This window comes from Periophthalmus magnuspinnatus, chromosome 24, assembly GCF_009829125.3.
Source record: "Periophthalmus magnuspinnatus isolate fPerMag1 chromosome 24, fPerMag1.2.pri, whole genome shotgun sequence".
Lineage (NCBI taxonomy): Eukaryota > Metazoa > Chordata > Actinopteri > Gobiiformes > Gobiidae > Periophthalmus > Periophthalmus magnuspinnatus.
In genome coordinates this window covers 5,846,708-5,869,343 of record NC_047149.1, presented here as the reverse complement: position 1 = coordinate 5,869,343, position 22,636 = coordinate 5,846,708, and the positions used below count along the sequence as shown (strand labels likewise).

The following is a 22,636-nucleotide window of genomic DNA, read 5'->3' as shown; positions in this document are numbered from 1 at the left end:
CAGGTATCAGTCTAAGCATTTTTTATGATTTATAGCATTTTGGTCAAATACATGTTTTTAAATGTGCTAACAAATATTACACTTAAATGAATAAGAACGAATATAATAGTTTGAAAATATGTTATCATCATCATCATCATCATCATTATTATTATTATTATCATTATTTTGAAGCTACACACTTAACTGTGATGCAAATTATGGCTTCGCAATTAGCAGAGCGGGTGACACAAATGAGAGCTTTGAGCACAGAAAAACCTATTTGAGATCATAATAATAGTTTGTCTTTTTAAGTGCATAATTCCAAAGTGTAAACACACTCCCACTCTCAGTTTCAACCATTTTAAACACATCTGAGCTTTTGCCGTTTCTCTCTGTCATTAGTTTGTAAATAAAATGAGTCCTCACGTTGGTATTTGTCATATAAATAAATCTAAAAAGAATGAACGGATACAAAAAATTCGGGTCCCATAAAAGAGCTCAAAGTCCCATCGCTATTTACGACAACAACTTGATGCAGGGTATGATTCTAATGTTAAATGTGAGGCTATATCTTTCAATTTCTATGTGGAATTCTCTCTAAAACTAATCAAAATGCAAAGAGCACGGAGCAGACAGCTGGATAATCACTGAATACATCTTAAAAATGTTCCTATGTTGTGAATACTGTGCACTGTGTAACTTTCCGCCTCCTGCTTGTCCATGGAGATGTTATTGATTTGTCTGGAATATTCTACAGTGTGTCATTAAACTTACCCATCTTACATTTATTCCATTAGCTGTGTCTTATTGCTTAAAATATTTTGGAAAAACATACATTCTTTGTCCCCTCTCCACAGATATGACCTGTAATTTCTTTGTGTCCTTGTCTATCACTATGGAGACAAGCAAGTGATACCACAAGTTTAATTATTTTCAGGGGTTTCAGGCAAATGATTCCTTCCTGGTTTGAAAGATTTAGATTTTGTGAAGACCTCTCCCTATTCAAAAGATATAATATTTTGATTTGACAACAGAGGATCAGTGCCATGCCAAATCCTTATGTCTGAAACCCAGGAATAACATCTCCATGGAGACAAGGATGTGGTAGAATCTCCACCAGAAAAGTTACATTGCGCACCTTTAAATTGTATTTGATCAAATTCATGTCAAGAAAAACAAACAAACTTTTACTTAGTTTTGCAATCCAACACTACACAGCTGAATGAATCCCGGAAATGCTCCAACTCTGCAATCATTTAAGCGTTTGGCTACACCTGCATGTTTCTTCACCAAAACCCCAACCTCAGCAACTTTGTCCAAAACTATACTTCCCTACCTCCTCGCCCCATCCTCCCTTCTCGCTGTAAAAATAGCTATCTGATTATGTCCTATGATAATGCCTCTTGTGCATTCCACCATTTCCTCTCCAAAACCCAAATCTCTCCGCCCTCGCCTCAAACAACCTGACCAGACCGTATACACAACACAACAGCTGCTAAATACTGTGATGTTGACTCACTTTGGTTTTATAGCGGTTCCCGGTGCTAATTTGCATAATGACTCCCAAACAACAAACTTTTACAGACGTCTGAAAATATACAGTCCGGATGAAAAGAGGGGGAAGTGATGGAGAGATAAGAAAAGTATTAGGAAGCAGAGCAGAGAGGTAAACATCCATGGGGGCGATGTGGGCTCCGTGTCCAAAAACTTCCTGCTATTATACAGAACATGTGATGTACTGTTATATCATAGATGGTGCAGATAAGTGTGTGAAACAGGGTTATCAAAAATATCAAAAATCAGATACTAATCAGATCAGAAAACTAACAACAGATCAGAAAACAAACAATCACAGGACAGAAATAAACCTTTCACAGATATGAGGCCACATGGGAATATAAAAGAAAGTACTACCATTTAATGTTGGAAGTCACATTCTACTGTCTAAATAAAGAGTGTTTTTATTAGCACTGTAGTACTGGAATTGGTATTGAATATCAAGTCTACTCCTTAGTATCGAAATTGAGTTTGATATATCTTCACTTTAGTGTTGTTATGATACTTAAATTTCAAAGGGACTATATTGCACTCTTTTTGTGCTATAATGTATCTTCCTCATCAAAAACATACCTTCAGTCCTGCACATTTAGACTGAGTTGTTCTCTCAGACTGAAAACACTCTGTTTCACCTTGTGATGTCATTCAAACTGCTTCACTCTGCGGTGCACCAGCAGATATTAGAGACTTTCTATTGACAATCTCAACAAAAAGGTAAGACAAAAATATAAAAATAGAGTAGAGTAAAGCCGTTCAATTTTCAGCTGTCAAACTTAAAACTACCCCTGAATGACATCACAAGATGGAACAGAGTATTTTGAGCTTTGGGGATGCAGACAGCCTAATAATGCAGGAATACTCAGACTTTTGTGAATGAAACAAAACACAACTCTAGGTGTGTTTTTGAGGCAGTAACATTATCATAACCAGACTAAAAGCCCCAGCTTTGCATAATATAGGACCTTTAAAAGTTTAGTAGCAGTAGTAGTAGTTGATTTTTGAGTGTATGGTTCATTCTTGGTAGAGAAACAATCAATTTTGGGGATTTTACGTTTAAACAAAATCTAAATTATGACCACTTGCTTTAATTACATTTTTCAATAAAATTTTCTGTAATTTTTCCTAAAAATGTATTGTTTTTTTTTCATTTTGAATCCAAAACCCAACAACAAAACAACGAAGAACTAATCATATACCCTGATAAAATGAGACTGTGTTGCCTGTCTGCATATAATTATAAATCGTTTTTATCCTGGAAATTAAGGCTGGTGCTCTAGCATGCTAGTTGTTGTCAGCATTACAGTGATGGGAAAACTTCACTCTGTTTTCTGAAAGCTGTGAAAAGCTCTTATAAACTCATCACTGTGAATAATGAGCATGCTCAGAATGTGTGGAATACGTTGGGACAGCTACAGACAACTTATAATGACCGAGTACAAATCAGGTAGAGCACTTTTACTACTTTTAGCTAACCCTGTGCGCACCGTATGATTAGCTCCTTGCATAACCTGCGTGTCCGTGTGTGTGACTGTGTCCGTAAAGCAGCTGTGAGCGCGGACAGGCTCCGACAGGCTCCGCCGCACATTTACATTTTACATGGGGAAAAAAACGCAGAGGTCAGAGGTCAGGCCGTGTTTTACCTTAGACACAAAACACTCAGCGATCGCCACGGGGTCCGCATTACACCTCTCCAGATCCTCCAAGAGATTTCTGAAAAACATAAATATAAAAAGTTAGATGTGCGGATAGAAATGTGCCATTACAGAACATATATTAAGTTTATGCTATCTTTATCATAAACAATGAGCTCTTGAATATTACTTTGAAAAACTGACAAAGAAGACAAAAATGCATTAGTTTCACATGCAATGTGACTGTTATTAAAAAGCTTTTTCAAGCTAATTACAACTTTAACCACAAAAACAACTGAACACTAGAAAACCAGTCACCCGGCTAGGAGTGAAGTGTCCTGCCCTATGACACCCTGCATTTCTCATAATGATGTTTAAACTAGGTTGATGCCAAATTCTTTGTCTGATACTAATTTTTTTTGTTTTATTTTCAGTATTTTCAGATAGAGAAGCTTGATATTTACAGTAATATTAATAATCAGTTACATTGTGCTGCCGTAATACTTGGCAAGTTGAAATCTCAGTTAGTTTAAAGCAGACCTATTCAACTTTTTACAATCTTTCACCATGTTATACTTGTTTTCCTTCTCATTAACCCTCTGAAGGTGCATTTATAGTGATTCATGCATGTCTGAGTAATCTTTACGCTCCTGTATTCAAGACGTCATTGCTCCGATCTAGCCCGGTTTCACTGTCTTCTGTACACGCCCACTGTGACATACTTACTTTGTGCTCCAATTTTATTCTTAATTAGTGATACAAATAGGGTTTGGCAGTGTTGCATAGTCATTTTTGTACGAAAAAAAACTGTTAGCTAGCGTGATGTACAGCTATCCATAGGAGGGGCGGACAGCTACAGGGCTCTTTGTTGTGATGATGTTTACACCGATGTCAGCTCCCATTTACTTGTTTTAGATAAATATTGCGATTTTAAATGTCCAAATTCTAACATTGATCCACAGGTGTCATAGATTATAACTATACAGCAGACACAAGGACAACATGTCCTCTGTAACATCAAGATGATTCACAATCCAATGAGGCGAGGCCATCCCTTCTCACCTGACTAATCCTCCAGTATCTGACATATCTGAGCTTCTATCATTTCTGAGTCATCCACACCAAGTCCAGCCATTTCACTCCAACTTCCTTGTATTGAAACTACACAGGCCACAGTGGGAAACACTTAGCCCTACATGTATTGTTGCATGTCTTTAGTATGAGGTCACTTAAACAGCTTTAAAACGGCTTCCTTTTCGCTGGTTTAGCCCCTCGCAAATGAATAGGTGCGGTTTGAACCAGGTTGATGATTAAAGGAACTGTACATATTTCGTTCTTGTAATAAAGTGAAATTTGTCTTGTCCCTGTACAGATATATTGCAACAAAAGCTCTTAGGGTCAACATGAGGCCGCTGTGTGCTGGCTGCATCTAATTATAAAGCCTTTTTATTATCTGCAAACAAGGAAGTAAGGCTGGTGCGCTGTTAGCATGCTAGCTGTTGTAAGAATTACCCTGACGTTTGAACCGTTTGCAGTTGTCCAAAGTTATTCCTCACTTACCTAATGCTTTCTGAGCATCCTAATTATTCACACCGATGAGTTTATAAGAGCTTTTCAGTTTCAGAGACCAAAGTGGAGTTTTGCCGTGAAGGTAAAGCTAACATTTAAAAGAGATTGTTATAAAGATTGTGGAACACTAAAAATATCTTGTTAAATCTTTGTATTGGTGGCACGGCTGGAAAAATATATAATTATAATGGAACTTTTTACTGCTCCTCACAAATGAATAGGTGCAGTCAGCGACATGTGCTCTTTAAGCGGAACTAAACACTAAATCAACGTTTTTGGTGTATTAATAGCACTGCTTATTGTTCCTAGTCATTTTTTGGCAATTTTAGTGCAAACAAGTTAAATTTGCAGCTTTCTGCTCAAAAACAGTCAAGTGTGTGCTGCCTTCAGTGGCCTCTGCAATTTTAAGTACTACATGACATCACACAGGACTGCCCCTATTGTAGCCAGGTGTTTCTGATTACAAACACCTGGCTGCAGGAGCGGAGTTTTAAGTGTGGATGGCTGTTAGTCCAATCACACTATTACTCATATGTCCAGACCCCGCCCCTCCTCCCCTTTCACTCTTTTATTTTGTCCTCCAGGTTCAGCCCAGTTTAGCAGCTCTATTAGAAATGTGGTTTTGGGAGGAGTTTAGGTGTTTGGTTCCACTTTAAGCTAAGGACCACCATGGCTGTGTTTGAGCAGAGCCAGTGGACACCAGTGTGGAGGAGGAGATGATTACAGCTCCACCTGACTATTATAAACCCTGAGATGTTTCCCAGAAGTCCACAGGTGCACAGAGGATTCCCGGTTTCACGACCCCAGACAGACATGCTTTATTGGTTATGAAAAACACAGGGTTATTTCTGGAGAAAGGGTGTTTTCGGTAAATGCAGACTTATGTCACCCACTAGAAGATGAACATAGACTAACGACTTAACTTCTATTCAGAATAAAAAGGTTTACACATTTTATTATTTGTTGTAGCTGATGTGGATGCGGAATTTTAGATTTGTTCTATAATCTATTCATTTTACATAGCATTTTCTAACTAATATAGAAGCTACTGATGGGTCATCTTTTTTCGTCCAATCAGGAACAATGTTACAAAGAATCATGGGAAACCAACTGCCTGACACTATCTCAGACATTTGGTTCTCAGCCATGTTGCAGTGTGTTATTAATAAATGATGATGATTTATGCTACTTCTGCATGTTAACATTACATATTACATAATTAATTTAATGGTTTCAACTATGACCAAACAATAATGTTCTCACTGAACCAGACTGACCAGTTGATTGGTCCAAAATATAAATGGGTGGATGTGGGGGGGGGGGTAAGGATTTGTTTCAACCTCGTGTGGGAACTAATCAGAATTAAGCACTGACCTGTTGAAGTGGTAGATGTCTTGGATGTTCCCAAACAGCGAGACTTTGTCGTCGGGGCTCAGAGCAGACACAGACTGCTCACTGAGGCTCTCCAAGTAGTCCTGCACATACACGTGAACAAGATACATGAGTTAAATAGGAATATAAAAGAACTTGAGCAAAAATCATTCCCCATATATATATATATATATATATATATATATATATATATATATATATATATATATATATATATATATATATATATATATATATATATATATATATATATATATATATAGTACAAGCAGTTCTTGACGTCAAAACGTGTTCGCTACGTGCTGTCTGCATCTAATTATAAAGAGTTTTATTTTGTCCAATAATCAGGAAGTGCAAATTAACATGCTCGTTGTTGTTAGCGTTACTGTCACAACAAAACTTCGCTCTGGTTTCTGAAAATTGTGAAAAGTGCTTATAAACTCATGGTGTTGAATAATTAGGATGCTTGTAATGCATAAAGTAAGTGAGGAATAACTTTGGTCCTCTGCAAACCAGTTAAAATAAACTTGTTCTATTTTTCACATTTTTGAGATGGTAAAAATCAGGTACGGCGCCTTTGAAACTTTCTTTGTTAGTGTCGTATGCCCCTAAACAATTACTTACTGCAATTCCACTCATTTACACTGTCATTTAGCCCATTACCCAGAGGAACCATCACCGTATTGTTATCACCTAATTAGCTTTTACAGCTAGCCTCAAAGGGTTCTATAAACAGCACGATACGGTTAGCATACATCCGTTTAAATGCGCACGTGACCGTAACTTTGGCTGTAAATGTTGTATATAGCATTGAGCCAGACATTACAAGTCTCTGGAACCTCCCACTGTGGTTTAACGGCACAAACACAATACGCTTCAGTTAGACGCAAGAAAAGAAAAAAGAAAAAAATAAAGGTGGTTTTTGGCTGGTTCTTGCCCTTAGCGCTTGTCTAATGCCAATCTAGCGTAGCGGCTTGTGTTCTGTATTGCGCCAAATTAGCCCATTTTTACAGCCACATGGAGCAGAGCCTGAAAATGTATATTACTGAAGTTTAAAAGTGTTAGCTAGTGTTATTCATACTTGCTAAACCCAGTTAGCAGTGCCTAGCTGGTGGAATGGACATAGGTTTTTGCTAAGAAGTTGCCCTCATAATAAAATAAAAGCCAACATATCAATGTTTTGTCATGTAAAAGTTGATTTAGATGAAGAAGTGGATTTTGATTTGCAACGAAATTAGTAGAGCCTGACTTGACAAGAAAACAACCATTATTTTTAAAGGTGCACTGTGTAACTCTTATGTGGAGGGTATGCCTTATGCTCATTTCCATGTTATTGCTTTGCCTAGAACACATGTGTCAAACTTAAGGCCCGCGGGTCAAATGCGGCCCTCCACATCATTTTATGTGGCCCTCGACAGGGTAAATTAAAAGGTATGATGTCTTAAAATCTCATTTTATCAGGAGATGCACATTTACACAGCCACATTTTTACATCTAGGCAAATACATATGCAATATTTGTAACTTGAATAAGTAATAAATACAGAAACAGTCAATGAACAAGTTAAAAAATTTGTTTTAAGGTGGCCCTGGCTGAAAATGTGTTTGACACCCCTGGCCTAGAATATTTCATAATTTTGCGCTGAATTTGTATATCTCCATGGAATAAATATTTTTCACACTGGCAAAGAAATAAATGAGCTAAATACCATATTGTGGAACATTCAAGGAAAAGCAATCACCACAGAGGCAGACTTTTGATTAGAAAAATTACACAGTGCATCATTACATGAACTGTGCAATATTTTGCACATTTATGTATTGCATCTCATTAATTATACATTGAAAAAGCAAATATCACATTTCTCAACTGTTGTATTACATACGAATGACCCCATAATCTGATGAATACAACTTTATGAATGGACGCTATCCGGTATTAGCTTTGAGCAAATATTTAGAATAGAGGATTAAGGAAGTGCAGCTAAGTCATATTGACAGGTAAGATGGCGCTAACGCTAAAAGGTCAAGCTAGGGGTCATTAGAGATTTCTGCAGCAATCGGACATGCTAGTTGTAAGGCGATGCCCTATTAGCCGCGGGGTCGCGCATTTGACCCGCCCTCGACCCAGTCACTCAGCAGCTCGAGCCTGCCAGTCCGAACAAAGGGCAGCATTTAGCTAACGCACGCTAACTCAAGAAGACACAACATGTAGCGGCTTGATGCATTTTCACGTTAACCATTAGCAGAGCAGTCTTTTTCTACAGAAAAGTGGAAGGAAGTCTAAACAATGCACTGGGCAAACATGTTAGCGCATAACGTTATATGGCCGATTAAAGAGAATGTAGCTTTATGGTAACATTACATTAAAATACTTTTTCGTTTTTTGGTGCGTTTTCATGCTTTCATGAACGCATTGTTTTTCACTTTCCATTTGAAGGCTTGGATTAGATCTAGACGATCAGTGAAGAGGATATTATTATGAACAGAGGTGGGTAAATCTTCAGCAGCATACTTTTACTCCTACTTCAACAATATTTTTGAATTAACAGTACTTTTACTTGAGTAAAAGTTTTGGTTAAAAGTTTTAGTCTACAGGTGATAAAAGCTTTACGTTAATAAAATGAAATGATTTGAACATTTGCGTTGTCCTGTCCTTCAGATATGATTTAGTTTCTCATTTTTGTGTCAGGAGATGATTCATAAAGGAGGCATTTTAAGGATTGAAATGATCACAGCATTTCCTGAATTTCATCTTGATGACATCATGCAGTGGGATGAGCCAGTCTGACCTTTATAAAGGGGCACTGTTTAAATACGTGGGATTATTTAAACATATGTGAACGAAACAAAACTCCTGATACTTACTGATGAAGAAACATTACAGTAGAAAATGGTTAAAAGGAGTATTTTTTGCATCATATAAAATGTGTAATCTCACAAGGACCACTTTCAGGTTTGAACCTCCCACAGAGATACAGAGTCATAGTTGATTAAGCAGATGTCTTAACCTTTAAATAAGACAGAACTTGTTTTGTGCAGGACTGAAAAGAAACAGGAGGAGCCTTTGTTTCTGTGTGGAGAAGTGATTGTCTTTAGTTATGCATCATACTGACAGCTCTAACCCATCAGATATGGGGACTATTTTTACATCAAAATCTAAAACTGCAAATATAAAAGTTAAAAGGGACATCATGTAACTTCTCTAGTGGACATATACGCTACTTGCTCGTTTCTAAGGAAATGCAGTTGATTCGCTTGGAATGTGCAGTATGGGATTAAACATTTTTATCTCCATGGAGACAAGTAAGCGACGTCAACAGACAAGTTTCTATTTATTTTATTTATTTGATGTGACAATGCTGTCAGATATAATTACACGTCAGACCTGTGGATTGGCAAGCTCACAGTAAGAATGCATGTTTCTCAAGGTATTTTTGAAGTAAAAACTAGAGCTGTGATCGACTAAAGAAATTCTTGGACGACTAACGACAAGCCCAGCCAATCGATTAATCAACTAAGAAGGGGGCGTGGCAAACTCATGGGCCTCGACTTAATAACTAAAGGACAACAGCCTTGGTAAAAACAAGACTGTTGTAAAAATGGAGGATAGAGAAGTATGGTCTACTGTGGAACATTTCAGCAAAAACATCTCCATGGACACAAGTAACCAGAAAGGTTATACAGTGAACCTTTAAGGCATACACAGCATTTTTAGGACAATTGTAGGACACCTTTTTGTCTCCATCTCCATTTGAACCTATGGGTGGTCTGGAGCACACTTGTCAGGTTTATTAGGTGCGGTTGCTCGGCTCTGCTCAGTGTTTTTCTAACCCACTTTGAGCAGTTATCTTGACAGTGAAATCCCTCTTCCTCTCCTCCTCCTCCTCCATGGCTTTTCTTCACCTCCGTTCCAGCCAGGAGAGAAGGAGGAGGGAGGGGGGAGTGGGCGGGATATCCATCAGAGTGACAAGCCAAAAACACAAAAGCCTAACCTCACTCGTGCACTTACCCAACCCACTGGGACTGTGGGCTTCCTGTTATTTAGAAAGTCAATATGGGCCAAAAACAGACACAAGTTTACGTCAAATGTAAAGTTGAACTACTGATATGTAAAAATCTGCTAAACTCATCTGTGTTGACAAGTTGCAGACAGGGCTGTATTGTGAAAAGATAAAAAAAAAACCCCATCACAATGCACTAACTCCAGTCCAAAGAGACAGTGGGTTCAAGCCTAAAATATGCATTAGATTGAAGCATTTTACTTGATTATATAGACCTATGGTTTGATACATGGTTTTGAGTATAGGTCAGTCTGGTTTGACAGATAAGGACTCACAAACATACTGAAACCGGTCAATTAATATTGTCAAAAATTAAGGGCACAGACCCCCAGACCCCCCACACGTTTGGGAGACATTTTTGTTTGGCATTTTTTAAAGACGACATATTGTGCTTCTGTCTCCTATATAGTTATAATCTATGACACCCCGTGGATCATTATGTTATAATTTGGACATTTTAAATCTCAACATTGATCTAAAACAACTTAATAAAGAAAAAAAAGGCTGGAAAATTGTAGAGCCCATTGGGAGCTATTTACGCCGTTTACATCATCACAGCAAAAAGCCTTACTGTCGGCCCGTCCTATGGATAGCAGCAGGTCACGGTAGCTAGCAGTAGATTTTTTTTTTTTTTTTTTTTTTTGTACCAAAATGACTCTGCAATACTGCCGAATCCTTCACGTATCACCGATTGAGAAAATAAAATTGAACAATGTAGCCAAATGCAGAAGTGACAGTGAAAACAGGGATGGATCAGAGTAATGACGTCTTGAATACAGAAGAATAAAGATGACTCAAACATGCACAAATCACTCAAAATACAACTTCAAGAGGGAATGCGGAAACAACTATAACATGGCTAAAAGCTCTAAAAAATAGATCTTGCATACAAGGTCTCATGGTGAAAAATGAGGCTTTGTCAGATTGGATATGGGCTGTTGCTTGGCTAACGCTCCCTGTAGATTTCAGAGACCCACTCCGCCCTTAGATAAAATTAACAATTAAAGCCATCTTAAAGGGATTTAAAAGAGGTGTATGCATTTTCTATTTGATTCCTGCCTTAGTGCACATGACCCTCAGAGAATAGAGGAGGGTGTAACATTTCAGACTGTGTTGGATAGAAAGGCCTTGGAGCTCAACTTGAAACTGAGATCTTTTGACGGAACGTTGAGGTGGAATCTGGATGAATGTCAAGACTGATTTTGAAATGATTACTTACTAATGCTAGCAGACAAATCACTGAAGCGTTATAAGAATGCATTGAAAAGTGGGGTAGCCAAAGAATTCCAAAGACGTCAACTGACATCAGGAATTGTATAGCAAGAATGATAGTGGTTGGGTTCAATAGTTTTTATTGAGAGCTACAAATTTGTCAGGAAAATCACAATCACATTTTTCCCCAAATTTGGTAGTTTTTGTTTTTAAATGTAGATTCAGTTCACTCTGCACATTTTAACACTTCCAGGACCATTAACATTTGAGAGAATATTAAAATATGAACTGCTAAACAAATCCTATGCATAATTTCTGTCCTGTGAATGCAACTTTTTTAGTATTGATACTTGCTAAAATGAGCAAAATGAGCTAGTACAGCATTTTGACATTTTTATGGGCCACTCTGCATGATGGGAAGCGGATTAAAAATGAACAAAACCATATGTAAAAATCATTAGTATTCCTACGAGAGAAAGTTTTCACACGCAATTTGAATAGGGCTTCGGTAATGTAGATACGTCACATCTGCGCACCAGACAAAAGGAAAAAACCCGTAAAGTCCCCGCAGAAAGACAAACATTCATAAACAAACAGCTTTGATTCCAGTGAAATGAGTTCCCATCAGAACAGAATGGGTGCAATGTGTGGCAGTGCAGTTCAAAGCCGAAAAGACACAAAAACAGGCCATGTGACGGGAGCGCACGGGTAATGGAGTTAGTAGCGGAAAAAAAGTGTGTAGCTAGGAGCACAAAGGCAGAGCAAGTATGTAACGTGAGTGCACCACACCCGCAAGCGAATGCAGGTGACTTTATTGTTGAGAAGAATCAGAGCCAACAACATGCTGACAAGAGAGAAACAGGAGTTCATGTATACTAGTGTTGTAAGCCTTTAAAGCACCATTGCATAACTTTTTCACCAAAAAGTGGTTTATATGGCACTGAAAAACTTAGAATAATGTGTTGTTGCTGAGAGCGGGCTTGCATCTCCACAGACCTGACTCTTATTTGGACTAGAGGAGGGCCTAACAGCAGCTTGTCTCCATTGAAATGTTGCTAATTTGGCTATAATATTCTACAGTATGGCATAAAATGTATCCCTCCACCAAGTCAAGTAGGGTTTATGGAGCTGCAAACCTGCACACAGTAAGGACGCATGTTTTTTTGTTTTCAGTGCAATAAAAATACTACAAATTTTAAAACAGGATTTCATTTTATAATTTTTTTTTTAGTTAAAAAGTTATGTGGTTTAAATATTAGATCGTATGTTCCATGTATGCTACTGTATGCTGGCAACAGTGGGGAAAAAAGCAAGTTTGATTTGAAAATCTGAAAGCAGCATGGCTATAGTCAATATGGCTACTGTCAACACGGTGTAAAGATGGGAGCTTTGTTGTGAAAATAATCTCAGAACCAAGAAATATCCAGTAAAAGTGTGTTGACTTTAAAAACAAAAGTTGCTTTTTCAGGATGGCCTGAAAAAAGCAGTCTCGTAATACATGTGTGAAAGAAACAAATACTACACCAGGTTTTAGGTGTAAAAAAGTTTAAATGTCCTTAGGAAACACGTGTCTAAAGTCCATGCCAGTCATTCAAATATCTTGCTCCTCATATGTTTTGACCTGGTCCTGGTTCTTTTATAGTCATGCCAAGCCGCTACGCTCCATCTTTGATCTGCTCTCTGCTCCTGTTTCCCATTCTCTACCTCTGCTTTCAATTACTCTTTCATTTCTTACATCGCTCTCTTATCCAGTCTGAAGCTAAGACAAAAATATTTTAGCCAATAATATTTAGTCAATGTCATATATTTGTATAATCATATAATCATAATGGCTGAATCTATGACTAAAATTACATACATTTTCATCGACTAAAAGCACTGAGAGGGATATCAGTCACCTCGAGACAGCCTCAAACACAACTGTCTAAAATCAGACTGATGGAAGCTAATTGGCCACCCACCATTTTGAATAAAGTTATTTCTCTCCCCTCAGATGAACAGAGTTAGTGTTTTGCTCATTGATTCAGCAGAAATTCACAATGTTTTTTCTGCCCCTTGTGATATTTTTTCCTTTCATTTTTCCTTGTCAACAGCCATATTTGTTTACATCCCTGATTGGCTAAACCACTCCAAGCCATACGCACCTGTCAATCACGTCCATCTAAACTCTGGGAGATTCACCAATGACCAGACTCACGTCATTGCAAAGTACTGAAGAAGTGTGTTTTCTAGATCCCAGGCAAAGTTTCTGTATTTACTGCTTAATGAAATAAACTAAAATAAAAACGTCTCACCTCTACAATACTCTGCAGGTCGCGCACATATGTCCTCTCTGTGTCCAATATCTCCTGCACCACCCTGTCCACATACGTCCGCTGCCCTTGTCCCCCTGTCCCGTTCGTGGACACCTCCTTCAGCTCTGTCGTGGTTGTCATCTGGGGGTTACTCTGTCTCCTTTGCCCCATTTTGGCCTCCCCATCGCTCCCCTCCTCCAGCTGCTTCGTGGGTACCAGCTCCAACCTTATCGCCCCGGAGTCCCTGTCTGACATGGGGGCGGAGACCAGGGTGGAGCGGCTCCCCAGCGAACAGTGGCTGTCCCGGGACGACGCGGAGGATGAGGTGGACGTGTAGCTGACGGGCCGGTCGGTGGCGTCCAGGGCGGAGTCCATGCTGTGGGAGGAGCTGTAGCGGGAGGGGGCGTGGCGGTAGGTGGGGCACCGCGAGGTCAGGTCCGACACAGAATCCGGCACTTCAGGCAGAGGGGGCAGCGCATCGGGGAGGTAGGTGTAGTCGTCTGTAGACAGAGAGGGAATAGAAAATATGTAGGACTTGTCATGATAGTCAAATTTCACATTCTATTGCAATATCAAGGTATAAACTAGGGTTGAACGATTGCCAGCTCACCATCTACTGGCAGCAGAGGGAATTACCACAGTGCAAACAAATTGCGTAATGGGGAACGTGTCTGAACATGTAATAATGAGTGTGATTTGACAACAGAAATGCTTAAAACGAGTCTGGCAATGATTTGTAGACTTATAAACTGCGCAGTGCCTCTATCTATGACGTCACAATCCTGGGAAATTTCAAATGCAGTGTTTCGTATGGACTTTCTACAGAAGATTACTAAAACCATACGGGAAATATAACTCCAGGTATGTTTTTAATAAGGTAAGAATATTCCAACATGACTCAACGCTCAAAAAAGTCAATTCTGTATAATATGTGTCCTTTAAAATATCGTAATGATGTTGATATAGCAGTTCTTAACAGCCAAAACCAAGCAGCCCAAATTTCCTTTTACATTTTCGTTTCATTTGCCCAGCTGTTTAAGTGCATTACTCATGCAGCCTTAAATACAGACCTAACTCTTTCAAATATATGCACCAAACTCATGCACTTTCCACTCTCTCCGCTGGGCTAAAAGGACCCTCTGTGGACGGCCTGGTACATTCACAATCCACACTTTGAGATTCCACAACCTCGGCTTCTAAGCAGTATTTGGCATCGCAATTCCCGGCATTCCAAACAACCGCAGGGTAATAGGACAACAACTGTTCACGAAGCACCATCATTTGTCCTTAATTCAACTCAAATTAAACCTTCATATGTTATTGCTTAGGTTGAAGTACTTCAGAAATAGTTAAGTGGAAGTAAAAGTACAAGTTGGTTACTGCTACTATAGCTACACCGTTTAGGACCAATTACCAAATATCCGATCCATGCTAATAAATTTATTACTGTGACTACCACCACCACCACCACCACCACCACCACCACCACTACTACTACTACTACCACCACCACCACCACTACTACTACTACTACTACTACTACTACTACTACTACTACTACTACTACTACTACTACTACTATTGCTGCAACTGCTACTACTACTGCAACCTCAACAAACACTACTACTACTGGATAATACCCCATCTATCATAACCACTACCATCACTAGTACTGCATCATTGCCAATGGATAACATCACAACTATGATCTGTGCTAAAACTACCACTACTTCTTCTCATCTCTTCCTTTACTTCTCCTCCTCCTGAAGTACTCTGAGCAAGACCCATTTACTTGTCCTTGCAATGTTTTCCAAAGCATTACAAGCGAACAGATTGAGCTAACACGATTAGCATGTGCTGGATGCCCTGGTGAATGAGGGCACTATTTTCTTGGAAGGAGAGAAGCGTGTTTCTGTGGTGGATGTATACGGACAAGACAGGAGGCTCTTTGGGCTCCGGGCTGGTGCCAAACCTCATGTCCACAGAGAGAGAGGGAGAGATCCGTTAGGAAGCATAGGGCCAGCTGGCAGAAGAGAGGGAACACACACAGAGAGGGATAGTGGAGTTACTAACGGCAGTGGTGTTACACGGGTTTCAATCACGCTCGTTATTTTGCAATTAAGAGCTTGGTTGAATGAAGGGATCCAACTTTCTAAGCAAACTTAAGTAGTGTAGTAGACTTTGGAAGGGTTGGCAAAACAAAACAATAACCATTAAAAGACTATTAAAAACATAAACCGCAGTCATACTAGGCTATGTGGGTGAAGTGTCTTGCTTAAGGACACAATCACAGAACCAGGTCAGAGCGGGAACCAGGTAAAATGGTTCACCCTGAAGTTTAAACCTTTACAAACTGTTGTGAAACTCTACTTCTAGACCGACGTGGCTGCCAATTTATGCTATCGGCCCCTCCCACCTCTCACACACTCATCGCGTTCAAACTAGGCAAGGTGGGTGTCTTGCCTAAGGACAAAACAACAGTTTCCACTCGAGCCACTGGCGCCCCAGTTTGGCATCTGGTATTCCCGGCTGTCTGCCATCCAAGTACTAACCAGACCCAACCTGCAAGATGATACGGCCACAAATGCATCAGTGCACGAGTTACGGGGATATCCATCTCCAAACACATTTTAATATTATTATTTTTTTAATGCAGTGAAGCAGCCAAAAAGGAGGAAATGACAGTTACTGAAATCTTATCGAACGCATATCAAACCATAAAGAAGAATTGATGGCTACACGACACCAGTTGGTAAGAAATTCAACCTCCAGCCAGAGCACATGCTGTAGTTCTGTCTCTGGGCAAAACACTTAAATTTCCCAATCAGCTTCATTACAATACAATGGTTTTGCTGTGGTAATCTGTGACAAAAACATTTATTAAGCTTTAAAATAATAATAATAGTTATATAATGAGCCATGGATCATTAAGTTATAATTTGGACATTTTAAATCGCAATATTAATCTAAAACGACTTAATAAAACAAGCATGTTCGCTGACTTCTGCTTTAGAAAACCACAGTGCCCAGTGGAGCTGACGTCGCCGTAAACATCATCACAGCAAAGAGCCGTGCAGCTGTCGGCTCCTCCTATGGATAGCCGCACATCCCATTAGTGAGAAGCAGATTTTTTTTTTCACTTGTCCTAAAATGACTACACAACGCTGCCAAACCCTACGCATCGATTAGGAAAACAAAATTGGAGAACAAAGTAAATACAGAGCAGTTGGCGTATGAAAATAAACGATTAAAGATTGCTCAAACATGAATCACTCCAAATACAACTTCAGGGGGTAAATGAGAAGGGAAACACCCATAAAATGTCTGAAAGCTCTGAAAAGTCCATTTGCATAACAGTTCTGCTTTAATAATTGAGCTCATTACTATTAACTCAAATTAGTTACGTAATATACTGCAGATTTGCATAGTAAATAAGATAGTGCATCACTTTCCCCCGATATCAGCTCATTTGAACACATCACCGAATTCCTTTAAACACGACCATCTTATATCCAATTCCATGTCCAATCTCCATAACAAAGCTAAGTATGTGAGAGGGGAAAGCCGAGACTATTCTAACAGCAGCCAGAGTTCACCATCAAAGCCAGTAGAGAGGGACTGGCCCAGAGCTGGTGTGTTGTGAAAACAGTCAGATGCCCTGCAGAATGGTCCCGGCAGATAGGGGTCTAAGGGCGCGAAAAAGCTTCTATCACTTCAAAGCGCCGCACAGCTACAGATCAGGTTCAAAAACATGAAACTAAAACAAAAAGTAGAAGAATAAGGGACAAGACTGTGCACTTGTCACATTTAGAGGCACTTTGCGTTTATGAGATTGACAGGTGGAAACTATGGGATGCAGTGTTTGGGAGTTAATTGTAAGATTGAACCCAAATAGCCCATAGCAAGTAAATTAAAAAAAATAAAATAAAAATTGAATTAGGGCTAAATGATGAGAACTAAAAGGAGCTGTATGTAAGATTTAGATTTAAAATTTCATAAACTTGACCTATATGTGCTTAAATCAAAAATAGCTTTCACTGATAACAACTGTAATGCTTATTTTTAATTACAAAAACATTTGACATGGCCAAGTTGTTAAAATTTGGTGTTTTTGTTGGAGCCTCATTTGAGTTGCCAGTTTCAATGCTGAAATCCAGTTGGTTTAAACCTAAAAAAACCTCTTTAAGTCATGTTATAATGTAGTGTCCTCCTCCACATGTTGGAGTAATCCTTTATTATTAATCTGTCTACATCTCCAAAGCTCATAATGCTCTGTTCCACCTTGTGATGTCATGAAGTGGTAGTTTTCAAGTTAACACGTAGCTTTTACCTTTAGTTCAGTAGAGATTGGCAATTCCAGGGCTGAAATTATCCAAATGACTCTAGTGAAGGTGAATGGAGTTTAAAAACACAGTGGAGCACTTCCTGTATTACCACATGATGACATCACAAGGTGCAACAAAGTGTTTCTGTTTGAGAGAAGAACTCAGCCTAAATATGCAGGGTTTGTGCGTTAAACATGTGTGAATGAACCAAAACACAACTCCAGGTCTGTCTGTGATAAGGGAACAACATTATAGCATCAAGTTATATCATATCAAGTTATTTAATCTCGCTTGATTTAAAAAGTTCCATTTAAAAAGTTCATCTAAGCCTCAAAACATGGAACTCCCCGCTGCAAGCGTTGCCATTGGTTACCACCACAACACGTCTAGTGCCAAAAAAACCAAAAACCAAAACAAACATAATTACATCGGGTACAGATGAGAGATGAATTATGGCCGTATTTCTGTGGACACAAAATAATAACTTCATCAATAAATATATAACAGTAGAGTCACTTCACTTATACAAAACAGTCTCACTTGAACTAAATGTGAACCAAACATGCAAATTTTAAGCCAGACAACTCATTTTACCTGGTTATATTACATAGAATTCCCACTGTGATGTTCCTCTGATGTGTTACGGTAAAATCCAAAGCCCATGTTGGTCCTGAGGGCAGTCCAAATACATGAGACACCCTTTGAACAATCAACAGAGAGGAGGGGGGACAATGGAGCCGTACTTCTGATGTGGTGGAGGGTTACAAGTGCACGGGAACCAATGAGAGACTAAACAATACTGCATTCACAATTTACAGCCTGATATTGTATTATTAACATCCTGTATATAGGCAGGGGAGCACATTACAAGAAACTGACTTTCTATTGACTTAAATGGTATTGACTGAATAATATGACGCAGAGTGTGATAAGTGTTGATAATGTTTGAAGATTTTACAAGTGCTGTACCTGATTTTTACAGTCTTAAACTTGGGAAATACGTTAAACAGTTTGCAATAATCCTGAATCTTTGTGAATATTGATATTATGAGTAGAGATAGACAGACATATCGGTTGGCCGTTATTTGGACTTTTTAGTATCAGCTATCGGCCTTAAATCTCCAGCACAAGCCCATATTTTGTTTTGGTCGTTTTGCTGCCTAGAAAATACACACACAGCTTTAACACTTTAATACGAAGAGATATCTGCACTAAATATGATACACAGCTTTTATAAGTTTGTGGTTAAAAAAGACTGTGGGTGAGTTTGTAGTAAATTTAAATGAGAGAATTTGAGGAAAATAATAAAAATCAGTCCTACATATCAACCTAGAAATATTGGCAGAGCTGATCGGCCATTGGCTGATCTGGATTCTGAAAAATAGTATCGGCATCGGTCATGAAAAAAACATATTGGTCGATCTCCAATTATGAGATTTGTGTAACTTTATAATACATGCACAGGAAGTACACTAGAAATGTGATTTACATGAATAACACAGGGGTGGGAATAAATAAGTATTACTTCATCCCATTTTAGTCTAAAGACATTTTGTATGTGTGGTATATTCAAAGCGTATTCATGCATTATCATCATCATTATTATCATTATTATTATTATTATGGACAAGTATGAAAAATGATCCTAAACCTTGAAATAAACAACTCATCATCATCAAGCTAATAACAACTAGCATGCTAACGCTTTATAAGACAGGCAGTACAGAGTGGACATATTTTCACCTCAAGAGCTGCTTATAAAATATATCTGTACTGGGCTTAAATACACAGGGGAGAAAATCAGGTACCGGCCCTTTAAATTCATATTATTTTTTGTTATAGGCTATTCATGATTTTCCACATTATAATGAACAAGGATTTCATCAAATTAACTTTTACAATTTAAGTTCCAAGTTTTTGTGTTGGTTCATATGATTTTAAAGGTGCACTGTGTAATATTTTCAAGCAGGTGATGCCAGGTAAAGTTACAGGTCAGATATGTGGAGAGGCAACGCCACTCATGATAACAATGCATGTTTTAATGGCATTTTCCAGCAATAAAAAAAATCTACTAATAACTTAATCAGTGCAGTATAGATTGTTTAATGCCATACTATGGAAAATTCCCAGGAGACGCACAGGTAGTAGTGTATCCCCTCACCACAGAGGTTACATATTGCACCTTTAATGCCACAGTACAATTGTTTGCACACCACTTTTGGCTACACCACCACTTCTGATCTTACCACTATTGTTTTATCGAATATCTTACAATTTCCAATGTTGAAAAGTTCAACATGTTTCAGTAAAAACAATAAAGGGAAAGTAAACGTGTTGAGTTTTTCCAACTTTCATCTTGTCTGGTTGATTTGCCAAGAAAACAGAAGGAAGTAAAACGTCCCAAATGCAACGTTCCGTAAAACCGTCTTTTCCCGAACAAGGTGACTTGATCATGAGCACATGCAGTACCGCCCTCCCAAACATAATCTGACCTACTTTTGGACAATATCAGTCAACCACCATAACACCCAAGGCTACGCTGTGGTTTGGTTAGGCAGTTTGGTTTCCAGGCGTCGTCACTTGTTACTTGGTTTTGGCTTAAAAGGTCCTATATTACGCAAAATTGACTTTAGTGAGGTTAAAGCCATGTTATAATGTTGTTACCTCATCAAAAACATACCAGGAGTTCTGTTTTATTTCATTCACACACGCTTGAGTAGTCCTTTTTATAACCCTGTCTATATCTACACTACTCAAAATGCTCTGTTCCACCTTGTGATGTCATGAAGTGGGAGTGGGAAGTTAACAGCTACTTTTATCTTTTGTTTCAGTGGAGATTTGCAATTCTAGATCCAAAATTATCCAAATGATTCTAGTGAATGTGTATGGAGTTTAAAAACACAGTGGTGGCTTTAAATATGAAAACATGAGTGTGTTTTTCTCATCTTATTTCAAGTTACAGAATGTTAAATAGCAAAAAAAACAAAACAAAACTATACTATAACCTGATTTTTTCCTTGTAAAAAACAAAAATGTGTATTGTCCGAGTACACACATATTTTTTTTTATAAGAGCTCTTAGGTTAAAAAAAATAAGATCACTGTGTGTTGTCTGCATCTAATTAAAAAGTGTTTCTTTGCAGCAAATTAGGAAGTAAGGCTGATGCGCTGATAGCTTGCTAGTTGTTGGCAGTGGTGTGTTGCCGCCAAATTTGCTCTGAGATCTGAAAGTTGTGAAAAGTGCTTATAAACTCATTGCAGCAAATAGTATCTGTTAAAAAAACGTTTAAAATGTAACTAGTCATGTTTTTAAGACAGTAAAACTCTGGTACTCCTTTAATACTCCACTTTTTGCTTTCAAATTACCGTCAACACAAACCCTCCCTTATTGCCTCTTGCTGTAAATAGCTAACTGTGATAACACTTGGCTTATCTGCAGTGTTTGAAAACTGTGTGTGTATATTTCACCGAAAATGCATTTCTTTTTATCAATGGGCAGATAAGGCTAAGTGAGCTAATAGCTTAATGGTTCCTGGGGAGGCTAATGCTACCTGATAGGAGGCAGGTCAGTGTGTGCACGTGCAACAAACCCACCTCAAAGCAAATACAGGGGCCACATGAGTCTCCGAAACCCAAACATGAGCACTGATATCGGACAATTCCAACATATTTGTGAGCGTGGTGTACACCCTGGCTCCATACTAGGGCCAATGGTTTTCATATAGCATTGACCCTAATGTTTTCAGGAAGATGCTGGTAACTTTTCTGTACTATAAATCTTTCCTTTTATAGTTGATTTATATTGTATTTTTGTTTTAATCAACTCAAGGTTATATTTTGAGTGATTCATGTGTGTTACCTGAAAGAAAAAGCATAATATGAAGACTCAAGATAAGTAATATAGGTTAATGGGGATAGATAACGATAAAACTTCATTCTTTTGCATTTCTCCACTAACCTACAAAAGATCAGACTTGAGTTTGAGTTTGCGTAGTAGCCTATTCTATGTGAGTAATCCAAGTGTTCTTTGTGAAACTGAATCCAGACCACAAACTATTTTAATATACTTTTTAGTTATACATTCATTCATTCGCTACCCCTAAACTAAAAGATATTCATATGGAGTTTTAGGTATATCTTTTGGATGATGCTGTAGTTAACATAAATGCAGTTCAAATGACAGGTTTTTGTTACAAGATTACGTTAAACCCGATCTCTGTAAATGACCCGTTTTACTAGCACTATTTTCTTGAGTTTATGTACAGGGATTAGCCGAGTGTGCAAGAGGCACGCTATGGGCCAGTTTACACAGAGAACATGAATACAAGAGAAATGGCCTGCTTCCAGTCTGGCCCTCATTTAACTTCAGAGAGCCACAATGCATTAGCTGTCCATCCAACTTTAATATGCTGAACATCAGGCCTTCCCGGTCACAAAGGGAAAGCAGACTCCAGCCAAAACAGACAAATAGGTCACGTGCTTTACAGAAAACTGTCTTTGGGAACTTGAACTTGATCCAATCAGAGTGGAGATGTGATTTACAAGTTCAAAAATACTTAGGAAAAACTATCCTGAACGCATCTGTTCGTATTCATTTCAAAGTATTTCATTT

The 22,636-nt window shown here is 38.4% G+C and overlaps 1 protein-coding gene across 2 annotated transcripts in view; it reads right to left on the bottom strand.

Annotated features, from left to right (window-relative positions):
- LOC117392742 (pleckstrin homology domain-containing family G member 1) overlaps window positions 1-22,636 on the bottom strand; it is a 76,593-nt gene that overhangs the window by 24,240 nt on the left and 29,717 nt on the right. For both annotated transcript variants that reach the window (XM_033990876.2, XM_033990875.2), the window contains exons 2-4: window positions 13,701-14,200; window positions 6,114-6,214; window positions 3,180-3,249 (exon numbers count right to left, since the gene is read on the bottom strand). In XM_033990876.2, the coding sequence (XP_033846767.1) occupies window positions 3,180-3,249; window positions 6,114-6,214; window positions 13,701-14,075 (546 nt within the window). In that variant the 5' untranslated portion in view covers window positions 14,076-14,200. The remainder of the gene's footprint in view (window positions 1-3,179; window positions 3,250-6,113; window positions 6,215-13,700; window positions 14,201-22,636) is intronic.